This window comes from Theropithecus gelada, chromosome 17, assembly GCF_003255815.1.
Source record: "Theropithecus gelada isolate Dixy chromosome 17, Tgel_1.0, whole genome shotgun sequence".
NCBI lineage: Eukaryota > Metazoa > Chordata > Mammalia > Primates > Cercopithecidae > Theropithecus > Theropithecus gelada.
This window is the reverse complement of record NC_037685.1, coordinates 53301765-53324991: the sequence shown is the minus strand read 5'-3', so window position 1 is coordinate 53324991 and position 23227 is coordinate 53301765. Positions and strand designations below refer to the sequence as shown.

General features: G+C 50.1%; 1 protein-coding gene across 2 annotated transcripts in view; it reads right to left on the bottom strand.

Annotated features, from left to right (window-relative positions):
• CRYL1 (crystallin lambda 1) overlaps positions 1–23227 on the bottom strand; it is a 113233-nt gene that overhangs the window by 5740 nt on the left and 84266 nt on the right. For both annotated transcript variants that reach the window (XM_025364691.1, XM_025364692.1), the window contains 2 exons: positions 18934–19128; positions 1927–2032 (listed from right to left, as the gene is read on the bottom strand). In XM_025364691.1, coding sequence (XP_025220476.1) covers positions 1927–2032; positions 18934–19128 — 301 coding nt within the window. The remainder of the gene's footprint in view (positions 1–1926; positions 2033–18933; positions 19129–23227) is intronic.

The following is a 23227-nucleotide window of genomic DNA, read 5'->3' as shown; positions in this document are numbered from 1 at the left end:
CCACTCTATTTGATTCTTGAGTTTCTGGTTTCATTGGCTTCTGTTTCTATTTGTTTGAAAGTCAAAGCTGTTCTCAGTTCTGTCCCTATCTATTTATTATGACACCTCAATTATCTTATTTTTCTCAAGAAGAAAAAAGAAGAAAGAAAAACACCGTGGTTATCAGGCAGCGTCTATATACATTTCAAATGTATAAATTTCTATACATTTCAAATGCTTAAATATATATACAAATCTAAATACCTTTCCAATGCTTAAATATGCTCACAAGTTTTGAGGTTCTGGTTGAAAACACCGTTTGAAATGATCTAAGACTTTGTGTTAATAATACAACAAGACTCTTGTTTCATTGCATGAGGCCGTCTTTCTCTACATTATCTTCCTCTCTTCAGTGGTTATCTTCCCATAAAACTAACACACAAGTGCTGGAGCAGATTCCCCTCTTCCCTCCACTCCTCTTAGCTTGATTCTGATCAGGACTGAAGCACAGGACACGCGGCCCATCCACTTCAGAAATCATCTGTGCACCTGCTATGTGCAGGAACAGGTCTAGTAAAGCTGCCTTGAATTATTCATCGTACAGCACATTTCATTAACTACTGTGAAAACTGACTGAACTATTACCAAAATGTAATACTGAAATGATAGAACTGAAGTCAAACAGACGGAGAGAGGTCACAAACTCTTAACCTCCCCTCTCATGGAGGGAGCTTCCTCTCAACATCTAAACCTCCCACAGGCAGGCAACCAAGTCCCCTGCTCAGTTACCCACTTAAAGCATGGACCTTTCCTGGACATCAGCTCCTGTTACTAGAAAGTTCTTCCTGCCATGTACTGAGCCCAAACCTGTCTGTCTGCTTGCCATTTCCAGTCTTTCACTCCACTTCCACCCCACAAAAGATACAGACCGAGAGACATACAAGAGATCTGGTCACTTTTTTCTAGATAAGCCCCAGCTTCTCAGTATCCTTTGTTAAATGCAGACCATGGAGCTGCAAACAATAGTTCTTTTATCTTTCTATACGTTTTCCAAGTTAGTAATATTACTATTAATCTATAGTAGCTGTAGAAATGTATAACACAGACAAGCAAAAAGATACTAAAAGTTACTTACAATCTCAGTACCAAGAGATAGCTGGCAATAATAACATCTAGGTTACATCTCTCTCCAGATTTTATACATAGTTTTTAAAATTTACTTCGTTCTAATTTGCTATAAGTTTTATTGGTTATCAAATGACATCTTCTTTTTGGATCAATTAAAATCTGGTTGACAGAGTTTCACTCTCAGAAGCTTCTTGTCCTTCTCAAGTCGTCTTTCCTTTAGAGTTACCAGATCACAGATAATGGGCTCAGACCTTATTCCCCCCAAGCCTTCTGGAGGCGGCATCTGGCCAGTGTCTGGTCTGCCCCACCCACAGGCCCCTCCCCAGCTCCCAGCCTGTGGAAGCCTTCACTGTGGGCTCCCTAGCCTTCTAGAAGAAAACCTTGCTCATATTTGGGCAGAAGATATATCCAGCAGAGGTCCCTGCGGGTTAAGGGTTAAGTCAGCCTCCTGTCTTTTCTTCTTGCCTCTGGAAATAATGTCATCATCTTCCTCAGGAAACTACCACTTTCCCTTCTGCCAGGCTGGGTGACACGCAGCGGAGTTTCCGTGACATCACCCACCTCTCTTCTTTTCGAGCTCTCACCTGAGCAGAATGCACCACACGGAGCCCTGCGGTGCACGCACTCCTCATGGACTGACATCTCAGTACACAGCGTTTCGCATCCCTGCCTTGTCTGTGAAACACCAGGGCTGGCCATCATCTCCTATATATCCTACTGTCTCTATTCAGTTGTAAGAAAAGGCAAAATGTGATGGTTTACAAAACCCATGACAACACTAAATAGAATGGAATTCCTCACCTGGCCCCAGATACATACCTTCTGCATTGAGATGCATGGTTTCCAGGGGTCCAATGAACGCATACCGCATGCCCAGTCCTTCTGACATGACAAGGTCCAGGTCGCTAGGAGACACGATTCCTTCCTACATGGAGAAAATGGGCGGCATAGATGAGTTCTGTAAAAAGACAATTTCATGACCACCACTTCCATCCTAACTTCTTTAGAGCAGGATCCCAAAATCTTCTCCAAAGCACTATACAGGCTGAGTACCATTTATCTAATATGCTTATGACCAGAAGTGTTTTGGGTGGCTGATATTTTTCAGATTTGGGAATATTAGCATATGCATAATGAGATATTTTGGGGAAGGGACCTGGGAATAAACAAAAAATCTATTTATGTTTCATACACACCTAGCCTGAAGGTAATTTTACACAATATTTTCAATAATTTTGTGCATGAAATAGTTTGTGTACACAAAACCATCAGAAAAGCAAAGGTATCACTATCTCATGTCAGTGCTCAAAAAGTTTTGGATTTTGGAGCATTTTGGATTTTGGATTTTCAGATTAGGGATGCTCAACCTATGATAGTATTTTGATTGAATTTTGCAGGACAAAACTATAATATTATTGTATGTTATAAATGGCTTGACGTGGTGGCTCATGCCTGTAATCCCAGCACTTTCCGAGGCCGAGGTGTGGAGATCACCTGAGATCAGGAGTTTGAGACCAGCCTGGCCAACATGGTGAAACCCTGTCTCTACAAAAAATATAAAAAATTAGCTGGGCATGGTGGTGCATGCCTCTAGTCCCAGCTACTCAGGAGGCTGAGGCACAAGAATCGCTTGAACCCAGGAGGCAGAGGTTGCAGTGAGCTGAGATTGCACCACTGCACTCCAGCTTGGGTGTCAGAGCAAGACTCGGTCTAAAAAAAAAGTCATATATATATATATATGGTTTTTTTGTGTGTGAAATGGTCAAACACAAATTCACCTTTTCCGTCCCTGCAATCCACTAGGGTTTGAAATCAATTCCTCTTGACCTCCCTGCCTCCTCATCTCACCCTACAACCAACGGACAGCCTGCAGCTGTAGGGAGTGGGAGAGGCTGAGGACAAGGGGAGCGTGAGGAGGGGGCATCCTAGGAAAAGGGCAGGAAGGATTTTCTAGATTTCTGCCTAGGACCCGGGGGGAGTAAGATTAGAGCCACCAAAAGACGTGGGAAGGTGCTCTCCAGGCTTCACCCGCCTGCAAGTCCGGCCTTGTTCAACTTCTAATGAGTTCGTAAAAAGTGATATTCTTTGATGAAATGCAGCTTAGAACCATGGGTTTGTTTGCTAAGGTGGGGCCCTAGAATCTTCTGCAATGTAAATTTCAAAGCAAGAGGCAAGTTGTTATGTGTTGAGGTTGGACGTCTGATCAGCCACCTGTGTTCCTTGGCCTCACGTGGCTTTGGGACCGAGGCAGGGAAGCGCAGATAATGATCTGCGGCCCCTCCCGTCGGAGGATGCCTCCCCCTTGGGCATTTCCACTGCCAGGAGGGCGGGCGGAGGGAAGCTGCCACCTTTTCCCCTCCACGGCCCAGACGGGCAGCACTCCGCGGAATCCGCCGCCCCGGGTCTCATCGGATACGTCTGGGCGCTGTGTTTTCCCGCAGCTCGGTGGGGCAGAGGCAGCGGCGCTGGCTCAGTGGACGGTGCGGCCCGCCCTTCCCATCGCGGCGCGGGCGGCCCCGCCTGCCCTCGGCTGGTCCCGGTCTCCCTACCCCGGGGCACCTCCCCACGCGCGCACCCGGCCCCAGCCACGGCCCGGGCCGCTGGTCCACAGCGCGTCTCCCTCCCCGGGGTGCGGGCAGAGCCTGTCTTTGCCCAGAGGCCGTCTCGGAGCTGGGGGCCTGCTCGGCCGAGGGCTCTGCGGGGACCGGCACAGCGGCCTGCAGGGAGGCGCCCTCTGCCCTACCGCGAGCCTGGGGCGCCCGGGCCTGGCTTCCAGGTGCCTGGGCCTCCAGGGCAGCCCCAGGGGTCCCCCAAGAGGCGAGAAAAGGGGTTCAAAACCCCCGCCTTGCCCCTTAACTGGCTCAGCGGGCGACACCCCGGTGCCTCGGGTCCGTGTGCGGGTCTAGACACCTGCGTCTGCAGAGAGCGCGCTGGCGAGGCGGGAGCAGGGGCCCGGCCCAGGAGCGAGGACCACCAGGGCCACGCCACCCGCGAGGGCCAGGGCCACTCACTGGGACCCGCAGCAACCTTTCGGACAGCCACTTTGCGTTTCGCTTTGTGTGCGCACAAGGGACACAAAGGTATCGAGACTGAACAAGCCACAGTCCACGTTTCCAGAAGTTACAAAGCAAACCCCCCGGCCTCGACCGCCGCAGACTCCGCCCGCTTCTGGCCCGCACCTGCCCTCTGCGGTAGCGGCTTTCCCGCTTTAGACCGGCCGCCCGTGTCCACATTCCTCAACCACAGCGTTTGCCGCTGGTCCGTTTCTCATCGTCCTGTAAACGGAATCACTGAGCGCGCGTCCTTGCGTGACTTGTCTCTCACCATCCTGTTTCTCAGATTAGCCCGCGCCATGTGTCCATCTCCTTCATGCAGGGACCTGCGTTTACTCTCCCACCCTGCGGCCGTGGCCTGTGGCTAGTCTGGGGCTCCTGTGCCCGCGTCTCCCCCTCGCTGCGGCCCGGCCTCAGCACGGTGTGGAGCAGGTCCCGTCGCGCCTCAGCCTCGCCACGCTTGGTGTCCACACCCTTGCAAAGTATGGCTAATCTGGTGGGGTGAAATGGGATCTCACGGGTTTCCTGCGAGTTCTAAATCACCCTACCCCATGTTCACTGTGGCTGCTAAGGAAAGCGAATCAGTCCGTGCAGCTCACTGCGAAGGTGAGGAGGGTCGCCTCCTTTCCTCCCAACAGCAAAGCTGTAAGGGGTCAGGCGCCTCGTGGGGGTAGGGGGGAGCTACAGAAGGCCCACAGAAACGCCCGGAACCGTCAAGAAGCCTGTGTGGAACACAGGCACTGCCACCTGCTCTCCCTGGCAGGAGGTCTGGAGGCAGGAAGGGTGGCTCCCTGCCCTCTCTCCAGGCTGCTGGAAGGCCTGGGCTGTGGCCCCTCGCACCCCCGTGGGCTCTGGAATGCTCTGGAATGCTGTGAAAGGCAGCCGGGCAGCCTGCAGACTGTCCCTCACCCTTGGTTTCCAGGCCAACATTCCAAACAGCCCCAAGTGTTCATTTTAGTATTCAACCTGGGAAGTATGCAAATACGGAAGCCACCCTGTACTTGCCCTGTTATTTGGCTTGGCTCTTTTAGAATCGTATTGAGTATTTTTAGAGCCGATTTTTAAAAAATCACTTTTAGAATTGCAAAATAGAAGAAACGTGCGTCCCCCAAGAGCAGTTCCTTTTGGTTTGTATCATCTGAGCTAACAGCCCCCGACTAATGCCTGAGAAGGGTCCTCCATGCTGCCCCATGACGTGGGAGGAGCCACATTCCCTCCAACTCCCGTGTTCTCAGCTCTGCCTGATTTCATCTAGAGGAGGGCTGTCGGTCTCCCATCAGTCACTATTCACCAGTAGAACAAGTTAGAAAAGGGGAAAACGTTTTGATACTTTCCCTTTCTCACTCCTCCTTTCTGGCCCGTTTGAATTTGTGAAATAGTTTCTTAAAGCTTGAGTTTTTACCAAGAAGCTAAATACAGAGAAAGAAAAGGACCACAAGGCATTCCGTTGAGAAGCTCCACAACGAGGATTTCATGTCCCCAAGGCAAACATTTGAGTTTTCCTTGCTGCACTTGGTGCTGAACTAAAGCTTTCCCATATGGGATGTTCTGAAGCTCAGGTTGCTTAATTTTGCCACTGAGCTCAATTCCACCCAAAGCCTTGTGACATCTGTGACCTAATATTATCATAACAATGACAAATAATCATTTGCTTATATACAAGTGGCACAGCAGTTGGGTATGTATACTTTGCACCTGATGTGGTGGGAGAAAATGCCCAGGCTGAAAGGAGCCACAAGACTGTCATCCGTGAAGGAGAAAATGCAAGATAGTTACTAACATACCCAACTGCTGTGACACAAATATTAAGTAGAATGAAAGGTTTAGGGATGTATCACTCAGGGTTCTACCAGACAGAGCCATAAGATTCACACACATACACACATACATCAAGAGTTTTATTTCAAGGAATTGGCTCATGTGACTGTGGGCCTGGCAAGTCAGAAAGCCATGGACAGGACTTCAGGAAGGCAGGCCGGCAATTCCAGGCAGGAACTGCCCACAGTCTGCAGGTGGAATTTCTCCTTCCTTAGGGAGATCTCAGTTCTGCTTGCAAGGCCTTTCAATGAACTGAATTTAGCCCACCCAGACTATGGAGAATAATTTCATTTACTTAAAGTCAACTATCTACCAAATACCTTCCCAGCAACATCTAAACTGAGTTTGACTGAGTGACTGGATGCTGTAGCCTGGCCAAGCTGACCCTCTCAGGGGACAGATACCCTCGGGGATCTTGGATCAAGCACTTTTGTTTCTTTGTGGGGTTGTGAGAGGAGGAAGCAAGACACATCTAACAATTAACAACATAACAATAGCAAAGGGTTAACAGATGTGGTGGTACGTACTCTGGTCCTTCAGACAGTCCCAGAGGAGGAAGGCAGGAGAGAAACTTGCGTGCTGGAGGCACACGATATTTGATGGGTAAATCCTCCGTGACTATCTCCTCTACTGATTACCAGCGACACAGAATCATCTTTCCTTCTCTGTAATCATCCCATTCCTAGATTTAATTTTCTGGTTCATGTATTTTTTGCATGCCCTCATTTTCACTTGCTTTTCTCATTTTTCTTCATATCATTCTTCCTCATCCACTTCTTTTTTACTAATTCCAAGCTTTTGATCTATTTTGTTTTGCTCTACTTTTTCCCCAAACTTGGTCCTGAATTTTCACATTTTTCTTGTGCAAACACTACCATAACTTTACTACTACCATCACCACTAGGAACACAGACTTGCTACCCAGGAATTTGGATGAGGTTCTATTCAAGTCCTTGCACTCCTCAGCCAGAGTTTGGGCACAAGTCCACTGTCAACTGAGAAACAGGAGAAAAATTAAGAGTCAGGAGTCACAAAAGGTTTTATCTTAGGTGAGTGTCCAATAAAGAAATGCAAGAGTGAGAAGGAGAGTACTCTGCCACCTTCAGCCCTACGAGGGCGACATGAAGCAAGCACTGGGCTCGTGTAGATCACCCCAGGGCAGCGACCAAGAAGAAAGGATTACACCAGCATGTCCACCTCAGTCTCTAGTGAAAGAAAGGATGGAACAAAGTTAAATCTCGGTGATTTCCTCATCTCCAGAGATGTTCAAGGACTGACCCAGACAAGAACAATCACTTGTATAGAACTAACTCGAGCATGAGCCGGGGTACTAGACTCTCCCTCTGAGAAACATCCAGCTCTTGCAAATGCTACAGGGAGTTACAGAGTTAGAGATTAAGTCTATTCTTCTTCTTATTATTATTGAGATGGAATTTCGCTCTTGCTGTCCAGGCTGGAGTGCAATGGCGGGATCCTGGCTCACTACAACCTCCGCCTCCCGGGTTCGAGTGATTCTCCTGCTTCAGCCTCTGAATATCTGGGATTACAAGCATGCGCCACCATGCCCAGCTAATTTTGCGTCTTTAGTAGAGACACGGTTTCTCCATGTTGGTCAGGCTGGTCTCAAACTCCTGACCTCAAGTGACCCACCCGCCTCAGCCTCCCAAAGTGCTGGGATTACAGGTGTGAGCCACACCTGGATAACTTTGTATTTTTAGTAGCGATGGGGTTTCACCATGTTGGTCAGGCTGGTCTCAAACTCCTGACCTCAAGTGACCCACCCGTCTCAGCCTCCCAAAGTGCTGGGATTACAGGTGTGAGCCACCGTGCCCGGCCTAGATTAAGTTTATATTGAGAACTATCACAATGAGTCATGAGACTCTCATGAGAAACTAGCGGCCGGGCGCGGTGGCTCAAGCCTGTAATCCCAGCACTTTGGGAGGCTGAGACGGGTGGGTCACTTGAGGTCAGGAGATCGAGACCATCCTGGCTAACACGGTGAAACCCCGTCTCTACTAAAAAAATACAAAAAACTAGCCGGGCGAGGTGGCGGGCGCCTGTAGTCCCAGCTACTCGGGAGGCTGAGGCAGGAGAATGGCGTGAACCCGGGAGGCGGAGCTTGCAGTGAGCCGAGATCGCGCCACTGCACTCCAGCCTGGGCGGCAGAGCGAGACTCTGTCTCAAAAAAAAAAAAAAAAAAAAAAGAGAAACTAGCCAGAATGGTGACTTTGTTCCCTCCACTTGCACATACTGTACCCACATGTTTTCGTTTTCTATGCTCTTCACCACATGTTGCTTCTCCCACATGCAGCAGGAAACTGGCTCCATGGCAAGGGTGGAAAAGATGTGACCCAGCGGTCCCCACCCACGCCACCTTCCAGGGAGAAGGTGAGGCCGAGATGGGACTTTAATAAGTCGAAAATAAAAGACTGCTAAGTGCTGCCCCACAATTACTCAGAGGCTTGTGGTCAGGTTTGGGAGCTGCTCGGCCTGTTGCCAGCACTTACAAGCTTTCTTGGAAGCAAGACACAGACATTCCTGCGGAATGACTTGAGCAAATTTTGCTAACGCTGCAAGGGTTGATTGAACACCACCACACTGAACTGATGCAAGAGGACACTGAATCACGCCCATAAAACACCCGTCCTGTCAAGAGCCTTCCGAGAGGACGCGCAGGAGTCAGCGCTCCGGGGAAAGAAGATGAGAAACACCGGGTGGACCACCCTGGCCAGGCTGCTGGGAACAAGCCTACGTGCACAGCTGCCGGAGGAGAAGCGGGTCTCCCCTCTGGGGGCATCTCAGCTACACCTGTCAAGTCATAAAAATGTTCCTCTCCCACAGGGCAAGCCCACTCCCAGAATTATTCCGGAAAAGACTTCAGAAGGAGAGACCACCTGGGCAGAGAGGCTCACCGAGGCCTGACCTTAACACATCCCCCAATAAGGGAAAGATTGGATTTAAAAGAAAAAAAAAAAAAGACCAGCTAAATGAAATCCCGTAAAGTCATTAAGAATGAATAAAAACTTGAGCAGCATGTTCATAATAGAGACTAGACAGGAACAAAGGAAACTGACGGCAATTTGAATTAGGGCAGAGCAAACACAGGTGGTCTTTTTCCCTTTGACCTTTCTTTAAAATAGAGCTTTTTATTTATTTATTTTTTTTGAGACAGAGTCTCCCTCTGTCGCCCAGGCTGGAGTGCAGTGGCACAATCTCAGCTCACTGCAAGCTCCGCCTCCCGGGTTCAAGCAATTCTCCTGCCTCAGCCTCCTGAGTAGCTGGGACTACAGGCGCCAGTCACTACGCCAGGATAATTTTTTGTATTTTTAGTAGAGACAGGGTTTCACCGTGTTAGCCAGGATGGTCTCGATCTCCTGACCTCGTGATTCGTCTGCCTTGGCCTCCCAAAATGCCAGGATTACAGGCATGAGCCACCGCGCCCGGCCTAAAATAGAGCTTTTAAATAGAAACAACAACAACAACAAAAAATGGAAAGGAAAGAGAGGAAAGACTTTGCCCTAATAAAAGGGGCATTCCGGAGGACTTCAGGCCCCAGTGCTAATTCCTGGTGCACTTTTTGTTAGTACACTACGTGTATAATGATGCTTTCGGGGGAAAAACAACAGTATTATAGAGTGTGAAAGAAAGGAAAGGCCTCGACTTTTTTTTTTTTTTTTTTTTTGAGACGGAGTCTCGCTGTGTCGCCCAGGCTGGAGTGCAGTGGCCGGATCTCAGCTCACTGCAAGCTCCGCCTCCCGGGTTCACGCCATTCTCCTGCCTCAGCCTCCGGAGTAGCTGGGACTACAGGCACCCGCCACCTCGCCCGGCTAGTTTTTTTTGTATCTTTTAGTAGAGACGGGGTTTCACCGTGTTAGCCAGGATGGTGTCGATCTCCTGACCTCGTGATCCACCCGTCTCGGCCTCCCAAAGTGCTGGGATTACAGGCTTGAGCCACCGCGCCCGGCCAGGCCTCGACTTTTAAAACAAATACAACAGCAAAAAGAATCCATCGTGTATGAATGTGAGTATGTTCACTTCCATTCTATGAGGGCAGTGATACTTTCATTGAGGGGTCCTCTGGGAATACCGTTTACTACAATAAGTTTTGAAGCAAAGAGTGTAAGCCCTGACTCCAAAAACAGCCTTGGAACACAAGCCCCATATCCGCCTGCTCCCCACATCCTTACCCAGAGATGCATCCAGCCTTGATGGCCCATGGGGCTCCAGTGGCCTCACCTGGCTTCTACCTGCAGCTGATGGAAGGCACGAAGGCTGGCTCCCACAAGGGAAGAGGGATGCGGTGTAATCTGTCACCTCCCGCCTCCCTTCTTTTTGCATTTTCTCTTGGGGACTCCTCACCCCCATCTTCTACTTCTAGGGACCCTTACCCCTGGCCTGTTAACTTCCCAACTTCAAACTGAGGGAGCCGAAATCCATCATTTATATTTACTGCTCAAGCACCTATTGGTAGTGATTGCTAGAAGGTGTTACAGCAACAGCATTTTCATTTATTTATTTTTATTTTTATTTTTTAGAGTTAGAATACTAACATAGAAGCTTTGCAGCATTTTGGGGATTTTTAATGAGTATGTGGTTGATGTTATTTATGTGCTTGCTAATGGCGATACAGGTATCTCTAAATTCATAAATCAGCAGTATCTCTCTTTTCAATAGGGTTTTATTGCTCACCAACGTGACTACTCAGAAAATGGCCACCCACAAAATCATAAATAATGCTATAAAAAGTCTACTTCTTATGGAAAATTGCTGCTAGGAAAACAAATCTCAAGGCCAGGCGCGGTGGCTCACACCTGTAATCCTAGCACTTTGGGAGGCCAAGGTGGGCAGGTCATTTGAGGTCAGGAGTTCAAGACCAGCTTGGCCAACATGGAGAAACCCCAATTCTACTAAAAATACAAAAAATTAGCCAGGCGTGGTGGCATGTGCCTGTAGTCCCAGCTACTTGGGAGGCTGAGGCACATTATACACTATGTGTATAATGATGCTTTCAGGGGGAAAAACAACAGCCCGCACAGGCCTAGCCCAGGGCAAAGCCGCAGAGGGAGAACACAGCCTTTCTGGGGTGATGTGAGCCTCAGAGCAGCAGGAAGAAAAGGCAGCGCTGAGATACATGGAACTCTGGAAGCCCCATCAGCGATTCACTCAGATGCTTCAAATGTTGTGTCTTAAAAAAAATCCTAAACTCTTAGGGTTCAGTTTTCAACTAAGTAAAATGTAGAACCCCTCCAGCTGAGGCGTGGTGCAGAGGCTGGACTTGGCTGTTTCCTGGCTCCCCCAACTTCCCCATACGCTGGGCCCATCGCTCTATGTGACTTTGTGCCAAAACCAGAGAGATGTCGCCAGTGTCTGCGCTGTGCTATTTTACTCAAGCCTCAACGTTTTCCCCCGGACACATTCCGGGTGCACCACAGTCTGAAGCAAACCACAGCAGTTCATTTCCAACACCGTCCTTCTCCAGAAAAGCTGCCAGCAGGACCCCATCTCCTGTTGGCAGTGGCTCCGCACAGACTTCCTCTTGTCAAGCTCTGCTGCTTCCAGCCACAAGACTGCTGTTCCTGTCCTTGACCTCAAAGCCTACGAAACGATGGTGGAGCCCGGTTCTGCTCCTCCTTGGAGCCCCTGCTTTGTACCGATTCTCTTCCAGAGTCAGCATCTGAGTAACCATCAGTGGGCCTGCCTTGCTCTGTTACAGGGTCTCAGGGCACCTGCTCACGTTGACAATGATGTTAAAAGCCACTCAGTGAAATGGCAGAGCCTCCCTGGACTGCCGGAAAAGGACAGGCCACGCAGGCAGCCTGCTGAGACGGCTTCCTGCTCAGAAAATGAAATAGGTGAGAAGGCAACTTCCTGGGAATTCACGCAGAGGTGGAGAACCAGACCCATATGAATGCTGGCTGGTAAGAGGAGAGAAGAAATCAAAGGACCATTCACCTCCAAGTGAACAGAGCGCATGTGAGAGAAATGTAAGAGGTAGTCACAGCAGGAAACGTAAACATTTTAGGCCATCTTCCCCCCAGAATATGTTCATGCCCTTGCCTCCCCTTTGTGTAACCTCCCACTCTGCCAAGGAGCTTCTGATTTACATTCTAATTGCAGCATAACAGTTCACAATGCAGCGGATTACGCGCAAACCCGGCCGGCAGCACAAGACCAGGCCCTGGTACACAGAGGCCCCACTGTACAGTTGGCAGGCGGATACACCCGAGCACAGGCGGTCAGCTACAATCAGTCATGGGGAGGGCCGTTTCCGGGTGTCCCTCCTGAGGGACCTGCTTCTGCCCACACAGGCCCATGACTCCTAAAAGGAAAACCTCCTAAAAGGAAAACCTAATCACAATTTGCATCCCTGCTCAGGAAATCAAACGGCTGGAGGCGGGTGGCTGATGCTAAGCATGCAAGCAGTATGACAAGGGAGATCCCCTGGGGCGTCACTCTTCATCAGGTCCACGCGGGGCAGGTCTGTCTGGGTGAGCTTTTGATTTGGGAGAGTGATTCTCATCATCTATTGTTCATTCGTTCTAATATGTTTGTGTTTTTAATTAAAAGTGAATTAAGTCTATCTTTATTTTAAAAAAAAGAAAAAAAAGAGCGTCTCACTATGTTACCCAGGCTGGTCTTGGACTCCTGGGCTCAAGCAATCCCCCTGCCTCAGCTTCCTCGGTAGCTGGGACTGTAGACGTACGCCACCTGCCCAGCTACTTTTTTTAAATCAATTTTTACATCTTTTGGTATAACCAGAGGTATTCAGTGTCTTAAAACTAGGACTGTGAATCACAGCTACATAGTGACCACATGAGAATCTCCAACTAAGTAGAAGCTGGTTAGAGCTGCACGTTGTATCTTTTTTTTTTTTTTTTTTTTTGAGATGGAGTCTTGCTCTGTCGCCCAGGCTGGAGTGCAGTGGCGCGATCTCAGCTCACTGCAACCTCTGCCTCCCAGGTTCACGCCATTCTCCTGCCTCAGCCTCCCAAGTTGCTGGGACTACAGGCTCCTGCCACCACACCACGCCTGGCTAATTTTTTTGTATTTTTAGTAGAAACAGGGTTTCATGGTGTTAGCCAGGATAGTCCCAATCTCCTGACCTCGTGATCTGCCCGCCTCAGCCTCCCAAAGTGCTGGGATTACAGGCGTGAGACACCGTGCCAGGCTAGCTGCACATGTATCTATTGTGAGCCTGGGGTCAGAGAGAAAGGGTTAGAAACAAGAGACACACATAGAGACACATACACAGCCAGGGACATGGTATCTGCATACCAATGATATTCAACAGAAACCTTTGAGTAAGTTTGCCACAACAAGCCTCATCTGCCAATTTTACTACACGATCTTTGAGATACGCTTCATTAACTAAAACAATGTCTCCTAACAGTCGTGTCTGAAATAAAGCTCAGTGATGAAGTTCTGGAATCTCAGGGCCCCATCCAGATGCCCCAGACCACACCCGCCCTGACAAATCAAGAGACCAAGAACTCAGTCTCTGCAGCCCAGGCCCTAAGGACAGCAGTCCAGCACAGGGATGACCTCATTCAGAAGGACAGGCAGAACCCAAGGTCAGCAATTTCCGAAGCTCATCACCACCAACTCACACCAGCAGGCTGAGAACCTGCCGAGGGTTGCAGATTCATTCCCAGGCACCTCCACATACCCTGTCCTCATGGGAAAGAATTTACAGGCAGAAACTCAGCTACTGTCCAGCCAAAAGTCTATTGTCACAACACAATGTCCTTCATTATGCTAATGCCTTAAAAATGTAGACCTGAGGCCGGGCGCGGTGGCTCAAGCCTGTAATCCCAGCACTTTGGGAGGCCGAGACGGGCGGATCACGAGGTCAGGAGATCGAGACCATCCTGGCTAACACGGTGAAACCCCGTCTCTACTAAAAAATACAAAAAACTAGCCGGGCGCGGTGGCGGGCGCCTGCAGTCCCAGCTACTCGGGAGGCTGAGGCAGGAGAATGGCGTAAACCCGGGAGGAGGAGCTTGCAGTGAGCTGAGATCCGGCCACTGCACTCCAGCCTGGGCGACAGAGCGAGACTCCGTCTCAAAAAAAAAAAAAAAAAATGTAGACCTGAAATGATATCCCAGCCAGTAAGATCCTGTCACCCAGGGAGCGGGCCTCTGGCAGGGGAAGTAAGTGTCAGTAGATTGTGGCCAGACATGTCCATCTGGCATTTCCAAGACCACAGGGCTGCTTCATCCCAAATCTGAAGCCAACTGGAAGAGAAACGGAGTGAACATCTGTGAGATGGCACAACAGACCTGGCTCCTTCATTCCCTTGGCTATCCGGGTGTCCGTTCCACCCCACGAAGGTCTGAGGACTTACAGGTGACGCACATGGGAGCATGTCATAGCCCAGGATGCCACAAAGACAAGAAAAGAAAATGCTTGTCATCCTCAGTGCTTTCTCTTTCTGACCCAGAAATGGTGCTGGCAGTGTGGCTCCCCTCCACAAACCCCATAGTGAGGGAGCCTCCCTGCTACCCCTGCCCCTTTCTTAGAATGTCTCTTTAATGCTTGGCTGCAGGTGTACAAATATGGACCCGGAGTGAGTGAGACTGAAAACGAGAAAATAAAAGGAAATAAATCAATGAGACAAAAACTTGCTCCTCGAAAAAAAAAAAAAAAATCAATAAAATTGATAAACCTCTAGCAAGAGAACAAAGACAAAAAGAGAGAGGACACCAATCACCAATTTCAGGAAGGAAACCAGGGATATCACCACAGACCCTGCAGCCATTGAAAGACAAAAAGGAACTTCACGGTCTTAACAACTTAAAAGAAATGGACCAATTTCTCAGAAACGACAAACCATCAAAACTCAATCAAGATGAAACGGACAATCCAAATGGTTCCACAACCATTAAAGAAATTAAATTCATAACGAGAAAGCTCCCAGAAAAGAACCCCACCTTGGCCCAGATGGTTTCACTGGAAAATTCTACCAAATATCTAAAAATGCATTAACAAAAATTATACACAATCTCTTCCAGAAAACAGAGAGGAGGAAGAACTTCCCAATTCATTGTATGCAGCCGGAACAGGCTGAGTATCCCTAATCTGAAAATCTGAACCCCAAATTGCTCCAAAATCTGAAACTTTTTTAGCACCAACATGATATTCAAAGGAAATATCACTGAAGCATTCCAGATCTCAGAGTTTTGGATTAGGGATGCTAAAACAGTAAGTATATAATATTCCAAAATCTGTAAACATCCAAAATCTGAAATATTTCTGGTCCCAGGCATTGGGCTTCTCCACCTGTATGACCTTGATACCAAAATCAAATAAAGATAGGACAAAAAAAAAAGAAATCTGCAGACAAATATCTCCTATGAATTTAGATGCAAAAAAAAATTCACAACCAAGCATAACCAGGTTGAATCCAGCAATCCCAAGTAGGATCATTCCAAGTATGTGAGGCTAGTTGAACACGCGAAAGTCAATCCATGGGATCCCTTGGTATCACCACTTAGTGAGTGGCAATGCAGCTTCTTCTGCCCCACCCTGACATCAGCAGCAAGACACTGTCATGGGTGGAAATGCAAGCCGTCCTTCCATCCTGTTCTAGCTCCTACCTCAACTTGGAGGTCAGACCCCTGGAAATTCACACTCTCCTATGATTTGTGGAGAGCTGCCTCACCTGCAGATGGCAGGGGTGGCAGGGAACGGCATTCCTTCCTCACCTGCTGACCCAGTACCCACACGCCTGGACAGAGGCACACAGCTCGTTTCCAGCAGGCTCCCTTAGCGCCCTGAACCAAGTCACCTGGCACCTCTCCTACCCTGAAAGCATCCAGCTCTACCCAATTAGCATGCCACGCAAGGGTCAAACAGAACCTCAGCTTACTTTGTGAGCCCAGAGGATCCTGAGACAGGAGCGCCCACACCAGTGAGTCCTAGTTGCCCCTGCCAACACTCATTCCATTCACTACAGTCAAAGGTCAGGGGCCAGGCACTCTGGCCACACATGGAACCCACACCAGGCCTCACTGAGAAGGAGAAGCTCTGCAAGGCCTTTGGAGCTTTTCAACTGAAAACACGCACAAGCCTACTTAGTGTCTTCTGCGAAACTTCCCCAGTTCCGCTCCTTTTGCTATTAAAAGTTGCTCTTGAAAGTTTTGAGGTAAACTTGGAAAACACCAAATATATGTTCAACTATTGAAAGACTCCAAAATGAAAATTCAAGTTCATCTGGCTTGGAAGTTGTGAGTCAAAGGGGTGTCACTGCACCCTGTGTTCAACTGTGGCGTGGAGCAACTGTACGGATTTGCGAGACGGGGAGGTGGAGCCCCGGAGAGGCTTGCTCACGTTTGCTGACTTGCAGTATCTGGCATGGAAACCGGCCACAGCAGCATAGATTTTCCTACAATAAAGTCAAGAATCCTTAAAACAACCCACCAGAACTGTGTCAGGTACGCCACTGTCTGCTAGGTGGGAGGCACACTGTGGCTGGCACAATCATGGTGGGCATGATTTCTCCAGGGCCACACTGAGACCAGGCATGGTTCTGCCGCGCGGCCCCGGAGCCGTCCGGAACACAGGGTATCCACGTGGATGCTCAGGTGTGCATGTCAGCAGCCACTTCCGGAGCACGGTCATGACCAGCGCGCCGGTGCTCCAGTTCCAGCAGGCTCCCCGAGCGCCCTGAACCAAGTCACCTGGCCCCTCTCTCACCCTGAAAGCGTCCTGGCTCTACCCAATTAACACGCCAAGCAAGGGTCAAACTCCAACCTGCTACTGGAGTGCTGGCACGCTGGTGGTGACCCTGCTCCTGAAGTAGCTGGCCAACGGAGGTGCTGCCACTGAGCGGTGATGGTCAAGGTCAGCACTACGACAAGTCCTCCCTCCTCCCCGAACTCCTCCATGTTCCCTCTCCGCCAGCCTTGCCCCATAACTAAAGCCCCTCACAACCTGGAAATCATCCCTGTGGCGCTCGGGGCGCCAGGTAGCGCCATTCCCACCCCACCCTGCCAGGAGAGGACCTGCAGTTTCTAGAACTGCCTGGGGCCCGCTACCTGGAGATAGATCATCCTTATTTTTATAAACAAATTATCGTCTAGACTTTCACTAAGGTAATTCTGTGGGTTTTATTCACATTGTCTTAGTTTCCCATTTCTCTTGACCTCTTCCTGTTCTGTCACAAACTGTATGCTGCCAGATTTTGGCACTCAGTTCCTTATAGGGACTCCAGGCACGTGAGTCCCCACAGCAGCCAACACAGAGACATACGCAGGCTTCGCTTTCTCAGGAGGCACGTCACCGCGGAAAGCCAGGAGTAAGAACCTTCCTGCTAGCCAGTAACACAGTGTCACTCAGGCTGCCATGACCACGAAGCGGGACAACCGAAAGCACAGGGACATCGCGAGTCAGCAGAACTACCAGAGCAGCCCACCTCACCCCTCCCGCCCGCCCTCCTCCAGCAGCAAAAGGAAACACCAGAGTCCTCCATGGCTCCTGCAATGGAGAGTTCTTTGTGTACACCTCCCCCCCGATCCCCTTACACCAGAATCCCACACTCTTCCTTGAATGGGCTCACACCTTTCAGATTGGAGAAAGCAAGATTTTACTCAGGGTGCTAAAGTATCTTACAAATAAAAAGTTGAGATTGCCTGTAAAACCCCACAAGGTTTTAATTCAACAAGTGAACATGGGCAAGGAGTCTAAAGTTGTTCCCCTTTTCTAGACAAATGGAAATATTTTAAATAAATCTCCAAGAAGGTTCTGATAGATCAGTGTTTCTTCAAAAATACCTTGACACGGACTGATATTCAAGAAATTACTAAGAAATTCAAACCGCCGCCGCAACAGTGGAAATCCAAGCACTGTTTCTTGAAAATACAGGAGCCTTAAGTGGATTTAAAGATCAGGACACAGAATCGAGGCAACTGCATGGCAAATGCACCCGACAGTCCAGTCAGACAGTGAACCTAACAGGGAACCCAACGTGAGCAGCAGGCTGCGGGAGGCCACGTCTGTCACGCACACCTGCCTGGTTTGGAAGAACTGCTGGGAAATTGAAATGCAACACTCAAGGAAGCTGGGGCACAGTCAGCTTCCTGGTTGCCATCTCAGGCAAGGCTCGGTGTGTGTCCGTGCGAGTCCCAACAAGGAACTGTGGAGCCAGGTGCAGATGACTCGAGCCCGAGCAGCGTCCTCCCCACGCTGTGCAGCTGGGTACTTCTGGCCCTTGAGCCTTCCACAGTGTTTTTGCAACACAGGCGTGGGCAGAGTCTTGCCTTCCCCCTGCAGAAGCTGGGCAAGTGCCACCAGGGAGGCTGGACGGCTCCACTCCCAGGTCCCGAGACTTCTCTGCCTCGTCCTGGGGTCCAGCTGACCTATCTCCCCCAGGCGCCAGGACCCCTCATGCAAATGTACACAGGAATGCGTGCAGCCAGGCCATTTCCTCACCTCCATGTAAAATCCTTTCATTAGAGGATGATGTTAAATATATTTACATATCATTTCCTCTTTATATGTAAGACAAGCATTTACTCTAACAAGAATATTCATCATTTCTTTCTCAAGCTCTTGAAACAATTAGGTTCCTTCAGGAGACAGAAGTTTATACAAAATATAATTTTTTTTCTTCTTGAAAAATTATAACACTGAGGGGTAAAAGCTGACTCTGTGGGAAAATGCAGTGGGCCACACGGGTTATTATGTCCAATGCTATGAAAGGGCAAGAAGGAGAGAAGCCTGTCATCGCGTCCTGGTATCAGGTGACTGTAAGAAGAACCTCTCGGGCAGACAATGAATTGCTGCATTTTATTTTGTTTCTAAAGCTGGCCCTTGGTCTCCAGAATAGAGCAAGAAGAACCAAGCAGCCTCTGACTTTCCCAGCTTCCAGGCTTTCACTGTCCTGCTCAGCTTCGGGAGGGAGGGAAGAAGAAAGGAGCAAGGAAGGGAGGCAGGAAGAGAGGAAGGGCACACACACCTCCACCAGCCGCCAGGCCTCGCTGATGATTGCATACTGCAGGCGGTTCAGAACAAAGCCGGCCACCTCCTTCTGGACTCGCATGGGGCACTGTCCAATCTTCTTCATCAGGGCGTGGGTTCTGTCCACCGTCGTAGGGGCCGTCTCCGGGTGGGGGACCAGCTCAACCAGCGGGATGTAGTACGGCGGATTCACCTTAGGAGAGAGAGAGAAGTGGGGGAGTCAAGGAAATGACCCTGGGTTTGAGGCACTGCACCTACCCTGAATGGTTAGGAGCAGCAGATGCATCTTTGGAATGGTGCCTTTAGATTCAGTGGCCAACAACAAGATACTTGAGAAAGAAATTTGTTCACAAAGGAAAGAGAAAAAGGGAACCTGATGCAGAATTGTGTGGTTTTATTAAAAAAAAAAAAAAAAACCCAAAATACAAAGTTGGAATTTGGAGGAACAGCTTGCTATCCTGTATGTTTACGGCTAATCTTCACAGCCCTGGCCTCCCCAGGACAGAGTCTCTCTGCTCCCATCTGTCTTGTCTTCAAAGCTTCCTCCCAGCCCACCCCCTGAGAATCATGTCTTCCCATCTGCAGTCACCACAGGCTCTGACATTCTCCTGTGTCAGTGTTAAAAATTATTAGCAAGCTGGGTGTGGTGGCTCACACCTGTAATCTCAGAACTTTGGGAGGCCGAGGTGGAGGGATCACTTGAGCCCAGGAGTTCAAGACCAGCCTAGGCAACATAGCAAGACCCTGTCGCTACAAAAAATTAAAAAAATTAGCTAGGTGTGGTGTTGTGTACCTGTAGTCCCAGCTACTTGGAAGGCTGAAGTGGGAGAATCACTTAAGCCCAGGAAGTGGAAGCTGCAGTGAGCCATGATTGTGCCATTGTACTCCAGCCTAAGTGACAGTGCCAGATGATCTCAAAAATAAATTATTAGCAGTGTCTTCCCAAAACCTGGTATTTCCTTAATTCCTCCATATTGTACCTTAAGCGTCTGCCTCTTCCAATCTAACATCACCTTCCTGCTCTAGAAATCAACAAGCATCAACACACCTCAGCAGCCCCAGCACCCCGACGAGCCCAAGACAGGAAGGCACTGTCCAGGTGAGTGAGCCCCGAGGGAGGACCCCGGACTTTACTATTCAACTCTTGTGTTCTTGGTTTACTTTGAGAAACTGTTCTTACAGATTCCTCACAGGGAATTATCAAACGTCCATAGAAAACAGTGCTTGGTAGAACCTGACTGGCCTGAGCGCTGAACCAAGTATACCACAGCAAAAACTGGTCTCCAAATGGTGCTTTTAAATGGGTTTTCCTCCACCATATGGGTGACAAGTAGAATGTCACATTTGCTCAGTGATGCTTCCATGAGCAAAAGCTTCCATTTAAAGGTGACTCCCACAGAACAGGGAAGGAGCAATAAGGACCATCCTGGGCACCCGCTCTGCCCTCTCAGGAATCAGGAAAAGATGGCTCCTGTTTCCAAATAGACAGATGGTAAATCGATGTCTCGGTTAAACACCTGTCACTTACTGAATTCTTATAGAAATACTTAACCTCTGACCTTTTGAAAAATCAAGATTAGAAGAACTGGAAGTGTGTCTTTCTCAGATGAATTTTGCTTTATTTTATATAAAGCAGGCATGCTGGGGCTGGGGTCTTTCAAACATTGTAAGCCTCACTGGTAGCAAAAACAGACGGAGACAAGGAGTTAGAAAGCATTTCTATTTAAAACTCACCAGTTCCCTCCTCTCAGTCTTCTCTGCAGTTTTTCCTGCTCACACTTTCCCTGAGTGATGGTGACCCCCAGTCTGCCACAGTGGCCCACCTGTGCCCACTCCCTGGTGTCACCACCAAGACTCGAGGACACAGAACACACCTGCGGGTGTCACACAGATCCCAGCCTCACCCTGGAGCCGGATACCTTCCCTTGGGCACAGCCCAGCACAGACTTGTCTCATGCGGGTTACCCCCACGGTCCCCCACCCTGGGAGGTTCCTGATCTCAGTGAGAATGTGTCATATCCCCACACCCAAGTCAGTGCCAGAATAAGTGTCCCTGGCCCCTGCCTTTCCCTAGCCCCTGCCTTTCCCTAGCCCCTCTCACTTTCCACTGAGAGGCGAGGCCAGCTGAACTTCCTGGGTCAAGTGTGAACTTGGGGAACTTTTCTGTCTTACAAAAGGATTGTAAAACGCACCAATCAGGAACTTTCCTGTCTTACAAGAGGATTGTAAAACGCACCAATCTGGGCTCCATAAAATGCACCAGTCAGCAGGATTCTAAAAGTAGCCAATCGCGGGGAGGACTGAAAAAGGGCACTCTGATAGGACAGAAACGGAACATGGGCGGGGCCAATTAGGCAATAAAAGCTGATCACCACCCCGCCCCACCCTGGGGCTCAAGTCCAGTGTCTTTCCTTGCTGCGGAAGCTTTGTCCTTTTGTTTTTCACAATAAACCTTGCTACCGCTTACTCTTTGGGTCCGTGCTATCTTTAAAAGCTGTAACACTCAACACCAACGTCTGCTGTTCATGAAGTCAGCAAGACCACAACCCACCAAGACCAGGAACCCACCGGCAAGAACCAATTCCGGACACACCATCAGCTACTGAAGTCCTGTTACTTCTCTTCATTCTTCTCTCAGAAAAACCATTGCCACCGCCACCCTCAGCTCAGGGCCCGCGTTTCCAAATAGATTCTGCACTCCCTTCATGGGACTCCTGCTGGGGTCTCAGCCCCTCTATCTCATCTTCCCAGAGCAATCCGTGTTGTGGCAGGAGCCTATCCAATCCACAACAGCAGCAAACAGAACGGCTGGGTGCAGGGGCTGGGGTGGGGTGGTGGGAAGTTAGGGTTTCATGGGTAGGGGATGCAGTCTTATAAGACGAGAAAGTTCCATGGATCCTTGGTCGTGGTGGTTTAACTAAGGAGAATGTCCTTAATGCCTCCGAACTGCACACTTAGAAATGGCTAAGACGGTAGATTGTTATGTGTATTTTACCACAGTTACAAACTTTAAAAGTAAAAAAACAGGACTTTGCTCATGACTTCTCCAGCGAAACATCTTGCAGGGCTCCCCAGCACCCACGATAACAAGGCACGCGGCTGAGTAGGATGCAGAGGCCAGAGACTGGGCCCCACCCAGCCCCCCGAAACAGACTTCCATCCACACCGACTTCCATCCACACCTGCGTGTCCACCTGCCGAAGTCGCCGCAAAAGGACCTTGGGGTCTCCTGGCTGGGACACAGTCTCCCTAACCTCAGCCCTCGGCCTCTGACCCAAGAGGTCAATCTTGTCCATCAGGTCAGGTGCCCTTTGAATTGACCACCGCAGCGGGGAGGGGAGGAGACCAGCGAGGAGAGGAGGCAGCTTCCCCCGCCCCCAACCTTCCGTGTGGGAATGTGCGCGGTGGACTGAGAAACGCCCCCGAAAGGGTTAGACAGATACCACGGCAGCGCCGCGCAGGCCGCGGAGCACAAGGGGCGCATTCTTCCCCGCCGCGCGGGGCCGTGTGACCGCGCCGACAGCGCCGCCGCCCGCAGACTCCCTTCCCCCCGCGCCGGGACCAACCAAAACGGCGAGGCCCCCGGGGCCGACAGCGCCCTCGCGGGAGGCCGCCGCGCTGCAGACTTGGCAGCCCTCGGCGTTCCGTGCTCCGTGGACAGCCCATCCCCTCCGCCGCGCGCTCGCAGGGGGGCTCCAAGGCAGCTCCGAGCGGCCGCAGGGGCGTGCACATGTGCAGAGGGACGCACAGCACCGGCGCTTAGCAGACAGCAAACCCTATGGGGTCCAATATTTACCACCAACACCAGGGCAGATGGCTTCAGTGTCAGGCGTGAGGTGAGTCCGAAAAGGCCAAGCCCGGGCTGGGGCGGGGGACGGGGGACGGGGCTAACTGGTGGCCTCTCCCCCCACGCCCACCGCACGCCCCAGTCTGCCAGCCGCGGCCCCTTTCCCAGGCAGACCCGTCCATACAGCACAGTTCTTGGTGGGCTCGAAGCCCCCACTAGCCCCGTCGGACCATCGTCTTCCCAGACTGAACGAAGGAGGAGAAAAACCGAGGGAGCCTCTTTGTAAAGTGTGGCTAAACTATCAGTAGAAAACTGCCACTGTGTCAGTGCTCACGAGAGCTCAGTAAGGCCTGAGACTGCGATGCAACGTGCACACCGTTGTCACCGACAGGCCCCAGCCGGCACATCCTCCTCCCCCAGCCCCTCCACGTGGGAATTCCGGAGTCACTGCCACGAGGAGTCGAGGAAACAACACAAAAGACACAGGAGAAGAAAACGTGCAGAA